Source organism: Carcharhinus amblyrhynchos, unplaced genomic scaffold, assembly GCF_965287045.1.
Source record: "Carcharhinus amblyrhynchos unplaced genomic scaffold, sCarAmb.v2.hapA scaffold_47, whole genome shotgun sequence".
Lineage (NCBI taxonomy): Eukaryota > Metazoa > Chordata > Chondrichthyes > Carcharhiniformes > Carcharhinidae > Carcharhinus > Carcharhinus amblyrhynchos.
The window spans coordinates 2,066,768-2,081,820 of NW_027649788.1; the positions used below are offsets into that span (position 1 = coordinate 2,066,768).

The 15,053-nt window shown below is 42.8% G+C and overlaps 1 protein-coding gene across 1 annotated transcript; it reads right to left on the minus strand.

Moving 5' to 3' along the window:
* Positions 1-819: 819 nt before the first annotated feature.
* On the minus strand, positions 820-14,699 carry LOC145337360 (putative G-protein coupled receptor 139). The gene is made up of 3 exons (XM_080182151.1): positions 14,672-14,699; positions 12,817-13,697; positions 820-891 (listed from the first exon to the last, which is right to left on the minus strand). Exons 1-3 carry the CDS (start codon positions 14,697-14,699, stop codon positions 820-822), a joined length of 981 nt encoding a protein of 326 aa, XP_080038277.1.
* Between the last annotated feature and the right edge of the window lie 354 nt (positions 14,700-15,053).

Genomic DNA, 15,053 nt, shown 5'->3' on the forward strand with positions numbered 1-15,053 from the left:
TCTGTGAACATTTTTTCACATTTCATAAACATTTGAAATACACTCCGTCCATGTATGTGTACAATACTTGAGAAGGATGTGAAGGCTTTGGAAAGTGTATAGAGGAAATTCAGAAGCCTGATTCCAAGCCAAACGAACTGTAGCAGTTTTGATGGATTGGAGAGAGTGGTCTATCATCTGCGGAGGAAATAAGGCTGAGACGCCACTTGATCTGGTTGTTCAAGATGCCGAGGGACACAGATAGAACAAAATAATGAGAAATTGCTCCCAACTGAGAGAGCAGCAAAAACTAGAGAAGAGATGCAACATAATGGGCACAAAGATCGAAAGAGAATGTGAGTTTATTTTCACTCAGACTGTTGCTGGAATCTGGATTGAATTTCCATGAAACAAATGATAGAGGAATATCCTTTCAAGGCATGGAATAGGAAATCGGCATGCAAACTAAAAGCAGTAAAGTGTAAAGTTACGGGGCTAGGTCATGGTTCTGATACGAGGTTGAATATTCTTTCAGAGAGCCAGTTGCTATATAATGGGCCGAAAGGCTTCCTTCCATACTTTCAGTACTCTATGATTCTATGTCGTAGCAAATGTACTTTTACTCCACTCATGGAATAAAAGATTGCCTGTGAAATATATATCTTTGGGGATTCATAAATAGTTTTGCCTAGTTTTGATGAAATTTAGGTTTGCACAGCCTCATAAGTGTTACAGGTATCTTATCCACATTCAAAATCTCAAACCCCTCGAAAATTTGAATTTCTTCTGTTGAGTCACCCCTTATCCTCCTAGTCTCCATATTATAGAGAAACATTATTTTTACCGAATGCACACCTCCACAGTTTTGGTGTGACTTCCGTAATAATACAACTGCGCCACAAAAAAAATCACCTGAAGATAGGAACACAAACAATAGGCAAAGATTTTCGATCCAAAAAGAACACAACTTCTCTTAATTTAGTAATCTCCCATGTGGAAAATAATGCTGCACTTTGATCATGCCTGAATACTAACATTATTATTCTTCTGAATATAAAACATTGAAACATCAACAGCTCCGTTCCAGAATCCAGGGAATGGCCCGAAACGAATCGTTTTCTCTGATTGAGGGAGTGTTTTGAGTTTGCAAGGGAATCTGGAAACGTCGGAATCCCCATGCACGCTTCATTGCTGCAAAAAGAAAAGTATGCTCTGTGCAGAAAGGGAAGGTGCTTATTGGTGGCTTATAATGTCTGTTCCTTCTTTTTATTTGCAGTTAACTCAGTGGCAATCATCATTCTGGCCAATGGGAAATGCGGCCTTTCCAGTTGTACCACGTGCTACCTGATGGCAATGGCCATAGCGGATCTACTGGTCATTATTAATGAGGTCATTCTCAATCGAATCAAGGATTATTATTTCCCACCTAATTTCCTCTCAATAACGCCTGTGTGTAGTGTTCGCTATGTCCTGCTCCGTGCAGCCACAGACTGTTCTGTCTGGTTCACAGTCGCTTTCAGTTTTGATAGATTTGTTGCCATTTGTTGCCAAAAGCTGGCATCAAAATATTGCACCAAGAAAACTGCGTCCGTCGTTCTATGGACAAGTAGCACTTTGTTCATTTTGAAAAATATTCCTATCTATTTTAGATTTGAACCCAAAATAATTGTCGGCAATGTACCATGGTTCTGTTCCAATAAGCGAAGCTATTTCACTGACCCTAGATGGATTGGGTTCAGAAATTTTGAAAAGATTTTCAACCCGTTGATGCCATTCGGGTTAATTCTGTTGCTCAACGCTCTGACTGTCAGACACATTTTAGTGGCCAGTCGAGTCCGCAAGGGATTAAGGGGTCAGAAAAAGACAGATAATTGCAATGATCCAGAAATGGAGAGCAGAAGGAAATCTATAGTTATACTGTTCACCATATCCGGGAGCTTTATCTTTCTGTGGCTGCTGTATGTTTTATACTTCTTTAATGTTCCAATTAGCTCAGATGTTCTTTCATTTTATATATTTGAACAGATTGCATATATGCTGCGCAATTTAAGTTGCTGCACAAACACATTTATTTATGTAGCAACTCTGTCGAAATTCAGAGAACAGTTCAAGGGAGCAGTGATATATCCTGCTACATCAATTATTAAATTAATTAATAAATGCAAACAATGAAAACAGCTCACAGCATCGGTGTGCTGCAATAGGTGACCTTCAGTGAACCAGAAGTAAAACATTTGGAAGGGCAAAAACGTGGAAGTTCGATTAACGATGGGTCAGGAGGCAATAGAGAGAGGCAGGATGAGAAACAAAATCGCAGTCGGTAACGTACACAGGATCAGTCCACGACCTCGGACAAACAGCAACCAATTCAAGGACTGGGAAAAAAAACAATGAGTGGAAAAACACAGGCAAAACAATAAACGGATCGATAAACACACGGGAAAAGTTTGAATGATTTGTAGCAACTACAAATTTGTAGCAGGTGGAATCGGACACACCAAAGTGATGCAGCAAAATGGCTAGTGGTGGCATGCAGATTATGAGAAGGAAATAACGGGAGCTCTGTTTGTCTGTGTCTGTCTCTCGAACATCCATCTGTCCATCCATCACACGTCCTTCCGTCCATCTGCCCACCCGTGCACTCGTCCGTCTGTCTATCTGGCTATCTGTCTATTTATCTATCCATCTATCTATCTGTCAACCTGACTGTCTGACAGTCTGTCTGCCTGTATGCCAGTCTGTCTGTCAGTCTACCTTTTTTGTTTATCTATCTCTCTATCCATTCCTCTACCTATCTGTCTGTCCCTCTATAAATCTGCTATTATTTTTTTCTCTCCATCCCTCTCTCTCTCTGTTTCCAGATCACGCTGTTGTAGATCAAAACCAAAAAAAAGTCAAAACTCACAGATGCTTAAGTCCCTCAACACCGTTAAAACAATTCTCATCGAATAAAATCACTTAGGAACATACTGAACTTAAATGGAGAATCAGTAATACTTTGCCCTCCCTAACTGTTCCGGCTTCTCTTGTCTCTTGTTCTCTTTTGCTATGAGATTTCGATGGTACAGATCCACGTGACACTTGACCATCCACATAGCAGCAGTTCCGCTGGAAATAGCCCAGTTGTCGTTTGTAGCGTGAAACAATACTGGAATAAAAATCTTCAGATCTTTGTACTCAACGAATCATCTTCCACTTTTTTTTCAATCCCTACTTCAGAGCTCCGCCAAACCATTTGAAACCACATGAAATGGTGCAGTACGGAAATAGTATATGCCATTGTTTTGCATAAATTCTTGAAAAAAACATTGTGTACGCGGTTCCATTATCCAAAACAGATGAATCATGTGCACCATGAGTTGCAAATATTTGATGTAGTTTTTCACGTTAACAAGAGCTGTTATATTAATCATGAATTCTGCTCCCAAACAGGGTTGAAACGGCCATCCGTGACCCCCACAGTATGCATCAATCCTGCATACATAACTCATCCTCTATGATAGTTTCCTATCTTTGCAACACAAATTGATTAACTTCTGACAGAGTCTCTGTCCGTCAACTGCTTCGTCTGTTTTGGAGATTGGAAAATGTTTCCAGTAAAAAGAGATACCATGGGAAGACACAATGCCTTGAATGGCAAATCCAAGAAAGGGAGATGACTCAACACATTCACAGTCTCGTTGTTTTCCCCTGTTCTGTGCACAATATGGTCCTGATCAGCTGGCAATGGGAACAACGTATTTGGACTCACATAAAAGATTTCCCAATGACTTGTGGTCTGTTAATCGGGTGAATGAATGACTATAGAGGTTGGAATAGAATCTTTCGACCGCCAAAACAACAGTCAGATCTCTTTTTGTCCTCGTGTGAATATTCCATATCAGCCTTTTTTTCTGAAACCAATGGCCTTTCGGACCCGCCCTCCATTAAATGAATTGATTAGAGACAGTCAGCATGGTTTTGTAGCGGGTAGGTCGTGCCTTACTAACCTTATTGAGTTTTTTGAGAAAGTGACCAAAGAGGTGGATAGGGGTAAGGCAGTTGACGTGGTGTATATGGATAAGGCGTTTGATAAGGTTCACCATGGTAGGCTTCTGCACAAAATGCAGATGTATGGGATTGGGAGTGATCTAGGGAATTGGATCAGGAATTGGCTAGCGGATAGGAGACAGAGGGTGGTGGTTGATGGTAAATATTCATCATGGAGTTCGGTTACGAGTGGTGTGCCTCAGGGATCTGTTTTGGGGCCACTGCTGTTTGTAATTTTTATTAATGATCTGGATGAGGGTATAGTTAGGTGGATTAGTAAGTTTGCTGATGACACCAAAGTCGGAGGTGTGGTAGATTGTGAGGAAGGATGTCATAGTTTGCAGGAAGACTTAGACAGGTTGCAGAGCTGGGCCGAGAGGTGGCGGATGGAGTTTAATGCGGAGAAGTGTGAGGTAATTCACTTTGGTAGGAATAACAGATGTGTTGAGTATCGGGCTAACGGGAGGACTTTGAATAGTGTGGATGAACAGAGGGATCTAGGTGTATGTGTACATAGATCCCTGAAAGTTGGGAATCAAGTAGATAAGGTTGTTAAGAAGGCATACGGTGCCTTGGCGTTTATTGGTAGGGGGATTGAATTTAGGAGTCGTAGCGTCATGTTGCAACTGTACACAACTCTGGTGCGGCCGCACTTGGAGAATTGTGTGCAGTTCTGGTCCCCACATTACAGGAAGGATGTGGAGGCTTTGGAGAGGGTGCAGAGGAGGTTTACCAGGATGTTGCCTGGTATGGAGGGGAGGTCATATGAGGAGAGACTGAGGGATTTGGGGTTGTTTTCGCTGGAAAGAAGGCGGCTAAGAGGGGATCTTATTGAAACATATAAGATGATTAGAGGTTTAGATAGGGTGGACAGTGATAGCCTTTTTCCTCGGATGGAGAAAGCTAGCACGAGGGGGCATGGCTTTAAATTAAGGCGGGGTAGTTATAGGACGGACGTCAGAGGTAGGTTCTTTACCCAGAGGGTGGTGAGGGATTGGAATGCCCTGCCTGCTGCGGTTGTAAATGCGCCTAGTTTGGGGGCGTTTAAGAGATCCATGGATAGGTTTATGGACGAAAAGGGATTGGTTTAGGTTAGTGGGTCATTGTTTTTTAACTGGTCGGCGCTACATCGTGGGCCGAAGGGCCTGTTCTGCGCTGTAATGTTCTATGTTCTATGTTCCATTAAATGAAAATAAATCTGCCTGACACAGTCGCGCAATTCATCGTACCACGGGATACGTTCCCCTGTCTGATTCAAAATGTCCCTGCAGATCCGTCGATTTCAATAAGTTATTCAGATTCTTGGACTCTTTTCGCTCTGCACACATTCTATAATTGCACAATTCTAGGATAATGGAATGTGAGATCTGAAACTGATTTTAAAAATCTCCTGAGTCCCCCTGAGGAAACATTACAAGACACATATTATCCTTGCATTTCCACTGAACTCAAACAGTTTGATTTTAAATTGCCCTCTATTCTTAGCAGTCTCTGGTATGCTTATGTCGCCGTTTCATCTCTTTATTAGAAACATTAAAGATTCAGTTTCTATCATTCCATCTTTCTGGCAAGGCTGTACACTACAGTCATTTTATTTTCCATCAATTTGATGTTCCCCACTCACATTTCCACTTTTCATGTGTGACACTTCCCTTCCCTTTCCCGAATTCTCCATCTCAATATCAGCGAATAGACACGGATGAATACTTACTATAAACCAGAATTCCAAATGGACATTGACCAAACTTCCTCTTAGTCTGCTTCTATACAGCCTTTGAATAATGTTCCCTTAACCTGTGTGTTTGTTTGGATGATGCAATGTCTGAGCTTCTGACATTGATTTCTCAACCTCAGAAGTTGACTCCCCGCACTATAGTTTGAAAAGATGATGCCGTTATGCTGCATTTCCCAGAATACTGTCTTCATCCCTTGCCCTCCAGAAAGGAATCTAGCATTTCACTCATTCCTTCCTTCAAACCTCAACTCCACCACATGCAACACATCTGATGCTCCAATCTCAAAATGTTCAACTTTACTCACCAACCACTAGATTATTTTTGGTAAAAGCTGAGGATCGACCTGATAGATGTTTACACAATTATGAGACCAATCTGCAGAATGTCTTGTCAGAGTCTTTTTATCTCAGGGTATAAATGCCAATTGCTACAGGACATTTTTTTGGGATAACGGGGAAAGTTTAAACGAGATGTGAGATGCAAGACTTTTCTTCACAGAGAGGGTGGTAAGTACCTGTATTTCGCTGACGGAGGGGATGTCAGAAGCAGATACAATAGCAATGGTTACAAAAAATCATCTTGACAGATAGATACATGAATAAACAGGGAATACAGAGATACAGGCTGCGTAGATGCAAAACAAAATCATTAGTTTAGAAAAGTATCATTTGTCGCCACAGGCTTGACCGGACAAACGACATTTCCTTTCCGGGCCTCTCCCTGTGTTTTTTTTTAACTTTTGAGATGTTTTATTGTGAATTGGTTCTCCAACAAACAAAGAATGCAGCTTAGAACTGGATGACTTGGCTCTTCCTCTGCTTATCTCCTCCCAGCTCAAAGTGCTTGCATCTCTTCATGGCCAGCATTCTCTCTGACCCACAGTTGGGCTCCACACACTCCAATCTCAGCACAATCTTCTTTGTGGTCTTAGCCTTTTCCCCAAATTTAGGTTTTGTCAGTCCACCATAACCTCTCTGCTTTCTGTCATAACATCTCTTACCCTGTGTGTATTAGGAATCCTTTCCCTTCTTGTACTGGGGAACCTTGTGGGGCTGGTGCCTCCGATTTTTTTTTGCAATATGTCCTCCGGGTCTTTGGTACGTTGACCATTTTCCCAAACCGGGCGGTGAGCGGAAAAAAAGCTCAGGCCTCTCCCTGTTCCTCTTCAATTTCAAAACAATAGAGAGTCTTCAATCACACCCAGGATAGGATTATTTGCAGACATCCACCGAACTCCAGCCAACACAACCCTCCTCCCCTTCCTTCCCATGAACATGCAGGACATAGAACACGTGTCCTTTTAAGAACATAACATAAGAACATAAGAAATAGGAGCAGGAGTTGGCCAACTAGCCCTTCGAGCCTGCCCCGCCATTCAATAAGATCATGGCTGATCTGTCGTGGCTCAGTTCCACATTCCCGCCCTCTCCCCATAACCCTTAATCCCCTCGCTTATCAAAAACCCATCAACACGCGTCTTAAAAATATTTAGCGAGGCAGCCTCCACCACTTCAACGGGCAGAGAATTCCAGAGATTCACCACCCTTTGAGTGAAGAAGTTCCTCCTCAACTCCGTTCTAAACCACCCCCCCTTTATCTTGAGGCTGTGCCCCCTAGTCCTACTGTCCTTTCTGAGTGGGAAGAGTCTCTCCACCTCTATCCTATCCATCCCATTCATCATCTTATACGTTTCAATGAGATCTCCCCTCATTCTTCTAAACTCTAACGAGTACAAGCCTAATTTATTCAGCCTCTCCTCATAGCTCAACCCGCTCAACTCCAGCATCAGCCTAGTAAACCTCCTCTGCACTCCCTCCAAGGCCAAAATATCCTTGCGTAAGTGCGGCGACCAAAACTGCACACAGTACTCCAGCTGCAGCCTCACCAATGCCCTATACAGCCGCAGCAAGACCTCCCTACTTTTATATTCAATCCCCCTCGCTATGAAGGCCAGCATCCCATTCGCCTTCCTGACCACCTGCTGCACCTGCAAGCTGGGATTTTGCGACTCATGCACAAGGACCCCGAGGTCCCTCTGCACCGTCGCCTGCTACAGTTTTTCTCCACGTAAGTAATAATCCTTCCTACCATTATTCCTACCAAAGTGGACCACCTCGCATTTGCCAACATTAAATTCCATTAGCCATTTCCTGGCCCATTTGCCCAGCCTATCTAGATCCTTCTGTAGACTCTCCCCACCCTCCGCACAATTTGCCTTTCCCCCAATCTTGGTGTCATCAGCAAATTTCGACACCCTACACTCGGTTCCCTCCTCCAGATCATCTATATAAATGGTAAATAGCTGAGGCCCCAGCACCGACCCCTGGGGCACTCCACTAGTCACCAACCGCCAATCCGAATAGCACCCAGCGTCGAGATCTTTGCATTTTTAGGTGTCCAGATCACCAACAACCTGTCCCGGTCCCCCTATGATGACATTGTAAATTAAGAAAGCCCATCAATGCCTCTACTTTCTCAGAAGGCTAAGGAACTTTGGCATGTCAGCTACGAATCTCACCAACTTTTGCAGATGCACCATAGAAAACATTATTTCTCGTTGTTTCACAGCTTGGTATGGCTCCTGCTCTGCCCAAGAAGCAAGGTTATGAATTTAGCCCAATCCATCATGCAAACATAAGAACATAAGAAATAGGATCAGGAGTAGGCCATCTAGCCCTTCGAGCCTGCCCCGCCATTCAATAAGATCATGGCTGATCTGTCGTGGCTCAGTTCCACATTCCCGCCCTCTCCCCATAACCCTTAATCCCCTCGCTTCAACGGGCAGAGAATTCCAGACATTCACCACCCTTTGAGTGAAGAAGTTCCTCCTCAACTCCGTTCTAAACCGCCCCCCCTTCATCTTGAGGCTGTGCCCCCTAGTCCTACTGTCCTTTCTGAGCGGGAAGAGCCTCTCCACCTCTATCCTATCCATCCCATTCATCATCTTATACGTCTCAATGAGATCTCCCCTCATTCTTCTAAACTCTAACGAGTACAAGCCTAGTTTATTCAGCCTCTCCTCATAGCTCAACCCCCTCAACTCCGGCATCAGCCTAGTAAACCTCCTCTGCACTCCCTCCAAGGCCAAAAGATCCATAATATGTTAGCAAATATTTAAAAAAAGCCTAATTTACTGAGCGTGGAACTAAATACAACACTAAAGGATGTTAGGCTTTAGTTACCCAGTTGATTGGGAAGACTAAGAATATTGGGTGAAGCCTTGGACGCCTTATTTAAGCAAGGCTGCAGATCAGTTCCGAGAAGTCTTACTAGTTTCATGCTTGGACTGATCTGGTGCCTTATGAAGTTAGATAGGAACATAAGAAATAGGAGCAGGAGTAGGCCATCTAGCCCTTCGAGCCCGCCCCGCCATTCAATAAGATCATGGCTGATCTGAAGGGGATCAGTTCCACTTTCCCGCTTTCTCCCCATAACCCTTAATTCCCTTGTCTATCAGAAATCTGTCTACCCGTGACTTAAATATATTCAACGAGGTAGCCTCCACCACTTCAATGGGCAGAGAATTCCAGAGATTCACCACCCTTTGAGTGAAGAAGTTCCTCCTCAACTCCGTTCTAAACTGCCTCCACCCCTTATTTTGAGGCTGTGCCCTCTAGTTCTGTTTTCCTTTCTAAGTGGAAATAATCTCTCTACCTCTACCCTATCTGGCCCCTTCATTATCTTGTAAGTCTCGATAAGATCCCCCCTCAGCCTTCTAAACTCTAACGAGTACAGACCCAGTCTATTTAATCTCTCATCATAGGCTAACCCCCTCATCTCCGGTATCAGCCTGGTGAATCTTCTCTGTACTCCCTCCAAGGCCAATATATCCTTTCGCCAATAGGAGAGACTGTGTTTGTGTGCTCTCGAATTTAGAAAAGTTTGGGGTGAGTGGATTGAAATATATAAGATCCTCACCTTGAGACAAGGCGGAAATTGAAACATTGTTTCCTTTTGCGAATGTGTCCAGAATGAATTGGCTCTGTTTTAAAATTTGGGGATGATCTTATAATACAAGCTGAGGGGTGCAATCTTACGACCTCGTGCCACCTGACTTTCGATGAGGCGAGATTGTAAGTAGTGGTGGGAGGTGAAAAACCGAGTTTGCGCTCGCTTTCCGCCTCCCCAATCTTACCAGCTCTGTTTCTTCAAAGAAGTTGGTATTTGTCACCGTTACCAACGAATGCAGCAATCAGATACTGTATTTGCGGACGCCAGAACCAGTTTCCAAAATTCGGGTCAGTTTGGATTGAATGGAAGAATCTGCGCGGGTCTTATCCTCCAATGCAGGTTGCCTCTTTCCCGTATTTGCTGCTATTAGGCCCCCTACAATGAGGCAAGGCTGAGGAGGCTGGGAGCTGGGCGCAGGGAACTTAGTGCTGCAGACTGAAAAGCAACTTCTGGGGAGCCAAGTAACGAGAGCGGACAACTGAGAGCTGGTAAGCCAAGGAGTAGGGAAGCTCGTCTCAGTCCTTGAGCAAGGGAACAAAGGTGCCAGGGCGAAGAGATCATCGGCCATACCCAGGGATTGGGTCCCAGCGAGCACATGCACCAAGAAGCGGAATCTGGTCATCTAGAGATGGCTGCAGACATGAGTAGCAGGCCTGGGTTTCCAGAGAACACCGGAACAATGCATTAGGCAATAAGAGCAGGCACATTGGCGAGAGACTGACAGTGAGACAGTGAAAGAGTGAATGGGTCAAAGAGAGAGAGAGTATGAGTGAGGAGAGAAAGAAAAAAGAGAAAGAGGAGAGAGAGAGAGTAATGAGAGAAAGAGGGAGGGGAGAGAGACAATGTGCGGGGAGAGATTATGCGGCAGGCAGTGTCTGTGAGGGGGAGACAATATGTGAGGGGGAAGCAATGTGTGGCGTAGAGAATATAAAATGGGCTGGGAATGTGAAAGGGTTTGAGAGATTGTGAGGGTGAGATAGTGTTTGGTGGGAGGTTGTATGGGGTGGTGAGAGAATTTAGGGATTGAGAGAATTTAGGGGTGAGTGGGTAGACAAAGAAAGAAAGAGGATGGAGATGAGACGACCTCTGGAGATTGGAAGTGTCTGGGATATTAAGAGAGTGGACGTGGTGTGAGAGATTCTCAGAGGAGAAATTTTGGAGTGAGAAAGCTTGACGGAGCTAAAGATTTCAATTTTGGTGAGTGTGTGAATGGATAAGACAGTACGTGCACGGTGAGAGAGTTTGTGGGAATGAGTTGATAAGGGGTGTGAGAAAATGTGAGCAGTGATGAGAGTGCGGGGCAGTGCGTGTCCTGCAACCTGGCGCTTTTTTTTAAAACTCGACAAGTTGTTTCTCTTCACACAAAATGTGTTAATTGAAGTTTAGTGTCTGCTAAAAAATATAATTCCGATTTTTCTTCATCGGCCTAGTGAGCATTAAATTCAAATTAAATGTGGCTCCTCAATAGATTGGACGCCTATATAGACACATCGATAGACGCCTAAACATCCTTTATTTGGAACTTATCAATCCAAGTCTTGATTAAATGTCCTGTGTTTGGCATTCCCACCTTAAATTAGCTTAAAATCAAATATGTTTAAGAGGCACACACCGATATAAATATCTGCTAAGTACCTCATTCAACAGTATTGTACTTCCGAGCATAATGGCATCTCATTCGTCCATTAAACTCAGATGCAAGCTCTCTTCTTGGCTAAACTTACCTCCATGTTGCCAGGTTACGCTCGACACTCTTGTACAGATCAAAGTGAATGTTTCACTTGATCAGTGACAAGCTAGATAGACATGTGATCCCGTGTCTAGATATCCTGTATCGAAGCAATAACTGAACCTATTCATGATGTTGCAAATGTGATCCCTCAGAAGAAACTTCTTCATATGAATTTTGCCAACCACAGGTTTCCATGGCCTTTTGTTCTGAATTATACACCTTAACTATCGAACATTGTGATAAATTGTTTTGGCTACAGTGAACAATAATTCATATAATAATTAAAATGCATTTACGTATCAGCATAAATGGTTCATAATCACAATCAGTTATTCGATTCTCTTACTGAATTCATATTTGTGTAAACTATTCTATTATTAGCTTATTGACTTGTTTTAAGAATCATTTAACTCCTTAGTGGAAAACCTATCACCAACTTAACTTATACCATCTAAATATCTGGTAACTGGTTCGAAGTTTCCCTCCTCGAATGGGAAAAAAAAACCTTTCAATAAACAAAAAAAAAATGCCCAGACAAGATTGATGCATCCTCAGATTATTATTACTTTTTTCTTTGTATGTTATCATTGTTAGAAACTGTTTCGCTTTTGAGAAGTTTGAGGAGCTGACCATCAAAGAGAAGTGCAGGAGAGACTGTTTTTACTGTTTTACTTGCTGTCCTTGAGGGAATGTTTTGACTGTCCTCTGGCTGTTCCATCCCACTCATCAGATGGTCAGTTCTTGTCATTGGTTCTTTGCTTTCTTACCCAGTTAAATTGTCCTTTTTAATTTACGCTATGGATTTGCATGCCTTTCCCCATTGCTCTGCTGCCCTTTGGGTTGTGTGTGTGTGTGTGTGTGTCCGTGTGTGTGTGTGTGTGTGTGTGTGTGTCTGCCTGTGTGTGTGTGTGTCTGTGTGTGTGTCTGTGTGTGTGTCTGTGTGTGTCTGTGTCTGTGTGTGTGTGTGTCTGTGTGTCCCCGTGTGTGTGTGTGTCCCCGTGTGTGTGTGTGTGTGTGTCTGTGTGTCCCCGTGTGTGTGTGTCCCCGTGTGTGTGTGTCCGTGTGTGTCTGTGTGACTCCACCAGCCTAGTTACTGCAGATCATCGTAAAGTTTCTCACATGTTTGACCTGCTGCTGACTTCTATGTCTGATTACTTCTGCTGATTTCCTGCCCTCCAATTGTGTGCTCATTCACCGAGCTCACTTCTCATCCGTTTATCCATACTTGCTGCTCATTTTCTTCTCAATCTCCCTTTCTCTGCTTTCTCTTGACAACTGTTACCATCTCTTTAAAGCGTTAAATCGTCAATACACTTATATTTCAGTCCTCCAGAGGACATCTCTTGTCCCAAATCTGTTGATCTTTGAGCTATTTCATTTTTTTCGTACATTGACTAAATTAATAATTGAAATAACTGGATATTTCAAGGCGCTCTTCAATTGCTTTCTGAATTTGGATTGAGTTGCGACATAAATAAATGTGTTTGTGCAACAATTTAAATTCCGCAGCATATATGCCACGTTTGAAAAGATGTAATAAGAATTGTCATCTAAGAGATTTGTAATACCAAAAAAATATAAAATGTATACAATCCACAAGAGTATGAAGCTGCCGGATATGGTGAAAATTAAAATCACAGACTTTCTTCTACTCTCTATCTCTGGGTCACCGTGATCCCTCCCCCTGCTCTGACCCCTCAGTCCCTTTCGGATTCGACTGACCACGAGAATGTGTCTGACTGTCAAAGTGTTCAGCAACAGAATTATCCCAAAAGGAACCAATGGTGTTAAAACCTTTTCAAAAATTTTAAATCCAATCCACCTCGGGTCAGTATAATAGCTTTGCTTGTTACCACAGCGCCAAGGTACGTTGTCAATAATCCTTCTTGGTTCAAATCTGAAGTAGATGGGGACGTTTTTCAAACAGAGCACGGTGCCTGTTGTTGCTAAGACGACAGATGCAGTTTTCTTGGTGCAATATTTTGATTTCAGCTTCTGACAACAAATGGCGACAAATCGATCAAAAGTGAAGGTGACGGTGAACCAGACAGAACAGTCTGTGGCTGCACGGAGAAGAACATAGCGAACACTGCACACAGGGGTGATTCTCAGGAAATTGGTTGGGAAATAATATCCATTGATTCGCTTGAGAATGACCTCAGTAATAATGACACATAGATCTGCAGCTGCCATTGCCACCAGGTAGCGAGTGGTGCAGTTGGAGAGGCCACATTGTCCACGACACAGGACCATGATTGCTGCTGCGTTGACTGTAAATTAAAGAGGGCAAAATTGACTCGAAATTACTGGCATATATTGTTCTCTCCTGGCCATAGGCAGCATGCAATTTGGTACCAAAAATTGTGGGCTCTGCTTGGGTCAATGGTTGGCGATATTCAACAATGGTCTCAACTACTCTTCATCCTGAACATCTGTAGTTATTCCCACCCCAATTAGAAGGTCCTCCCCACCGCAGTTTTATTTTCCTCAGACTGGCAGTGGTCATTTCAACTCTGGCACCTGCTTTGATACCAGTGGTCGGCTTTTGGGTATATAAATTTAGAAACTTTCAATGGGATTATGCACGTGTGTCCAAAGCAGAGATGTTCAGTACAATTCGAACAGCACTCAGAGAATAGAACACTTATTAATTAACAACGAACCCTGATTAAACAGATTACTTCCACGTAAGGTTTCTCACAGACACATCACAAAAATGCCAAGTCTGTGGGAGGGGTACACATATTTCACACGAAAGTAACACCAAAACAGAGGTGTAAGAATTGACCGTGAACATATGTCCTTCTGTGTGCCGAGAGACTGTTAATGTTCGACCTATCAGAGACCTTCAGTAATAGAAGGTGTTTTGAGAGTGGAAAGTTGGATAGTCGATAATGGCAATACATTCACAGTGGTCAGCGACTCAATTTCAGTTTGTTACTCTGTTCAGCATCATTCTACACTGACAGAAAACCTCGGTGATACTTTTATATCAGTTTCCTGCATTGCAGTTTGATTCAACAGACACAATTTAATCACGCGGAGAGCTTGTGAACTAAAAGCCATTCATGCCGTAGAATGCAACCACAGAATTAACACAAAACATGTGATATATTTATATTATTGAAATGGTGAGTTTATAACTGTGGCGTTACAGTCCAATTTCACGTTACCATCCACACAATAATAGCAGAAAGAAATCTGTGCACTAATTAACTCAGCAACATTGGATGTAAATACTTACCAGGCACACCAACTATGGCAAGGATCATATAGAAAATTTTCCTGATCCATTGAATTATTGGGTGCATTTTCTTTGTGAAGTGAATCTGTTACTTTGTGCAGCAGACAGTCTCTCTGATTTCAGCTATGAGGTGAGACAATCCTTGTGCATAAACTTTATATACTCCAGGGTTTCTGGAAAAATGGCTTTGCTGAATTCATTTTTTTGATGTTGTTGTTCTTAAACATTGAACAAACAGATTTCAACACCTGAGTTTATTCCCTGTTGAGGGAATATGCCAAGTGCTGAAACTTAAGTGAGCATTCTCTGCCAAGGTATTTACAATTATTATTAAAACGTTGAACTGTACTTTGAAGTGGTCTATTTTTCTTTCAGAAAACGC

Bases quoted from the DNA above. Each gene is read 5' to 3' on its own strand.
- LOC145337360 (XM_080182151.1), bottom strand. From the start codon at position 14,699: ATGATCCTTGCCATAGTTGGTGTGCCTG. The intron at 13,698-14,671 runs GTAAGTATTTAC...TTTAATTTACAG, and splicing joins TGCCATAGTTGGTGTGCCTG to TCAACGCAGCAGCAATCATG. The intron at 892-12,816 runs GTACGAAAAAAA...TCCTATCTTCAG, and splicing joins CAATTATTAATTTAGTCAAT to GTGATTTTTTTTGTGGCGCA.